Source organism: Otolemur garnettii, unplaced genomic scaffold (assembly GCF_000181295.1).
Source record: "Otolemur garnettii isolate 467f Iridium unplaced genomic scaffold, OtoGar3 scaffold00047, whole genome shotgun sequence".
Taxonomy (NCBI): Eukaryota; Metazoa; Chordata; class Mammalia; order Primates; family Galagidae; genus Otolemur; species Otolemur garnettii.
In genome coordinates, this window is record NW_003852442.1 from 15,831 (window position 1) to 17,588 (window position 1,758).

Sequence of the window (1,758 nt, forward strand, 5' to 3'; positions counted from 1 at the left end):
CGTTCTTCTTTTCTGGAGCCTGGAATCCTTTGCTTCATGCATGGCACATTCTTAGTTTTTAAGCTTCAAACCTCCCAGTGAAAAATATTAAATATTCAAGGTAATAAAATAGATAATATTTCTATACTATAGGTTCAGCCTAGTGCAAGGGAAACCGTCACCTGGGATATCCCTTAAAGTAGCCCCTAGGCCAATGCATTGCAGGCAAGGCAAGGCACTTCCGTAAGTGGTCCAGTTCCGCCTGGAGCCGCTCCCGTTCTGAGACAATCTTCTGTTTCTGGCTCCTCAACTCCTGGGGAGAGGGAAATGCCTGTTAAAACTCATCTTGTCTGCAAGGCAGTGTGTGTGATGCTGAGGGCACTGGACACCTTGTGGAAAGCCCAATCTTCCACTTTGAAAATACTCTCTTCCCATGCCCTGAGGGTAGCCTCTGGGGACAATTTGAACTGGTTCTCCCAGTGCCCTACATTCTCATAATCCCTGCACTTGAAGAGTCAGTGTCCACTGAATCTTGGAACTCACAGATGTAAAAACTTTAGGAGTGATCTGAGACCGCCTCCTCCTCATCCCCCTCAAGAAAGCCTCTTGGATTGAGGCCCTGGTACAGCTGGGGGACGGGCAGGAGGTGATCCAGCTGCCTCAGCAGCTTTCCTTTTCCAATATGATCATCTTCTGCCCTCCTTGGCGAATCTCAGTAGGAGACCAGCACAGGCAGCAAGTAATTCTCCAGGAGGGACAAGTAAGGAGCAGCTCTGCTCTCCTAGGACTGATATTCTGCAGGTTAAAAATACAGTCTCAAGGGGGGAAGTCAGGGTTGAGGAAAGTAAGTTGTGATCGCTTAAGAGTTGTCTTTATGGGTGGCTTTTGAACCCAAACTTGAGCGGTTAGGAAAAGTACCCCCATGTATTTCAAGATATGCCCCTCCTGGCTCGGTGCCTATAGCTGAGTGGTTAGGGTGCCAACCACCTGTACTGAACCAGTGTGTTCGAACCCAGCCCGGGCCTGCTAATAAACAAGAATGCCAACAAAGAAACAGCCGGGGCGTTGTGGTGGGCAGCTAGAGTCCCAGCTACTGGGAGGCATCTGATGGCTTAAGCCAAGAGTTTGAGGTTGCTGTGAGCTGTGATGCCACAGCAGCATTCTACTGAGGGCAACATGGTGAGACTCAGACAGCCTCCTCTTCCCCTTCCTTTGGACTCACCGCCACGCTGAGGGAGAGCTGCTTAGCTGTTAGGCTGAGGCTGCAGTGCCGGGCCTCCAGCCGTCTGCACTGCGTCTGCAACACCTGCCGCTCCAGATTTTGCTCTGAAAAGAGAAGCAGTGAGTTACCCTATTTGCACAGTCTTTGCAGACAATGATGCTCCCAGTACCTTGAATTGCACCAACAGTTCATAAAATGTCACTAAGACCCAACCCAATGCAAGAATCAAACGGCAGGTTAAGAGTTACAGAGAGGAAGAAATGTTACACGTCTTTCAGAATAAACTTAGAAATTGAAAACACAGATATAATTAGTACCATAAAATCTCCACTTTCACTAAAAGATACCATAAGAATGACTTTGGGCTGAGTGCAGGAGGTAGCTCATGCCTGTAATTCTAGCACTCTGAAAGGCTTAGACAGGTGGACTGCCTGGGCTCTGGAGTTTGAGACCAGCCATTGTGAGACCCTGTCTCTAAAAGCAGGCACCTGTAGTCCCAGCTATTCGGGAGGCTAAGACAGAGAATCACTTGAGCCCAAATGTTTGACAAAGTAACA

At 48.6% G+C, this 1,758-nt stretch overlaps 1 protein-coding gene across 2 annotated transcripts in view; it reads right to left on the bottom strand.

Moving 5' to 3' along the window:
- Position 1: 1 nt before the first annotated feature.
- GSE1 (Gse1 coiled-coil protein) overlaps positions 2 to 1,758 on the bottom strand; it is a 104,083-nt gene continuing 102,326 nt past the window's right edge. For both annotated transcript variants that reach the window (XM_023514077.1, XM_012806166.2), the window contains 2 exons: positions 1,202 to 1,305; positions 2 to 292 (listed from right to left, as the gene is read on the bottom strand). In XM_023514077.1, coding sequence (XP_023369845.1) covers positions 158 to 292; positions 1,202 to 1,305 — 239 coding nt within the window. In that variant the 3' untranslated portion in view covers positions 2 to 157. The remainder of the gene's footprint in view (positions 293 to 1,201; positions 1,306 to 1,758) is intronic.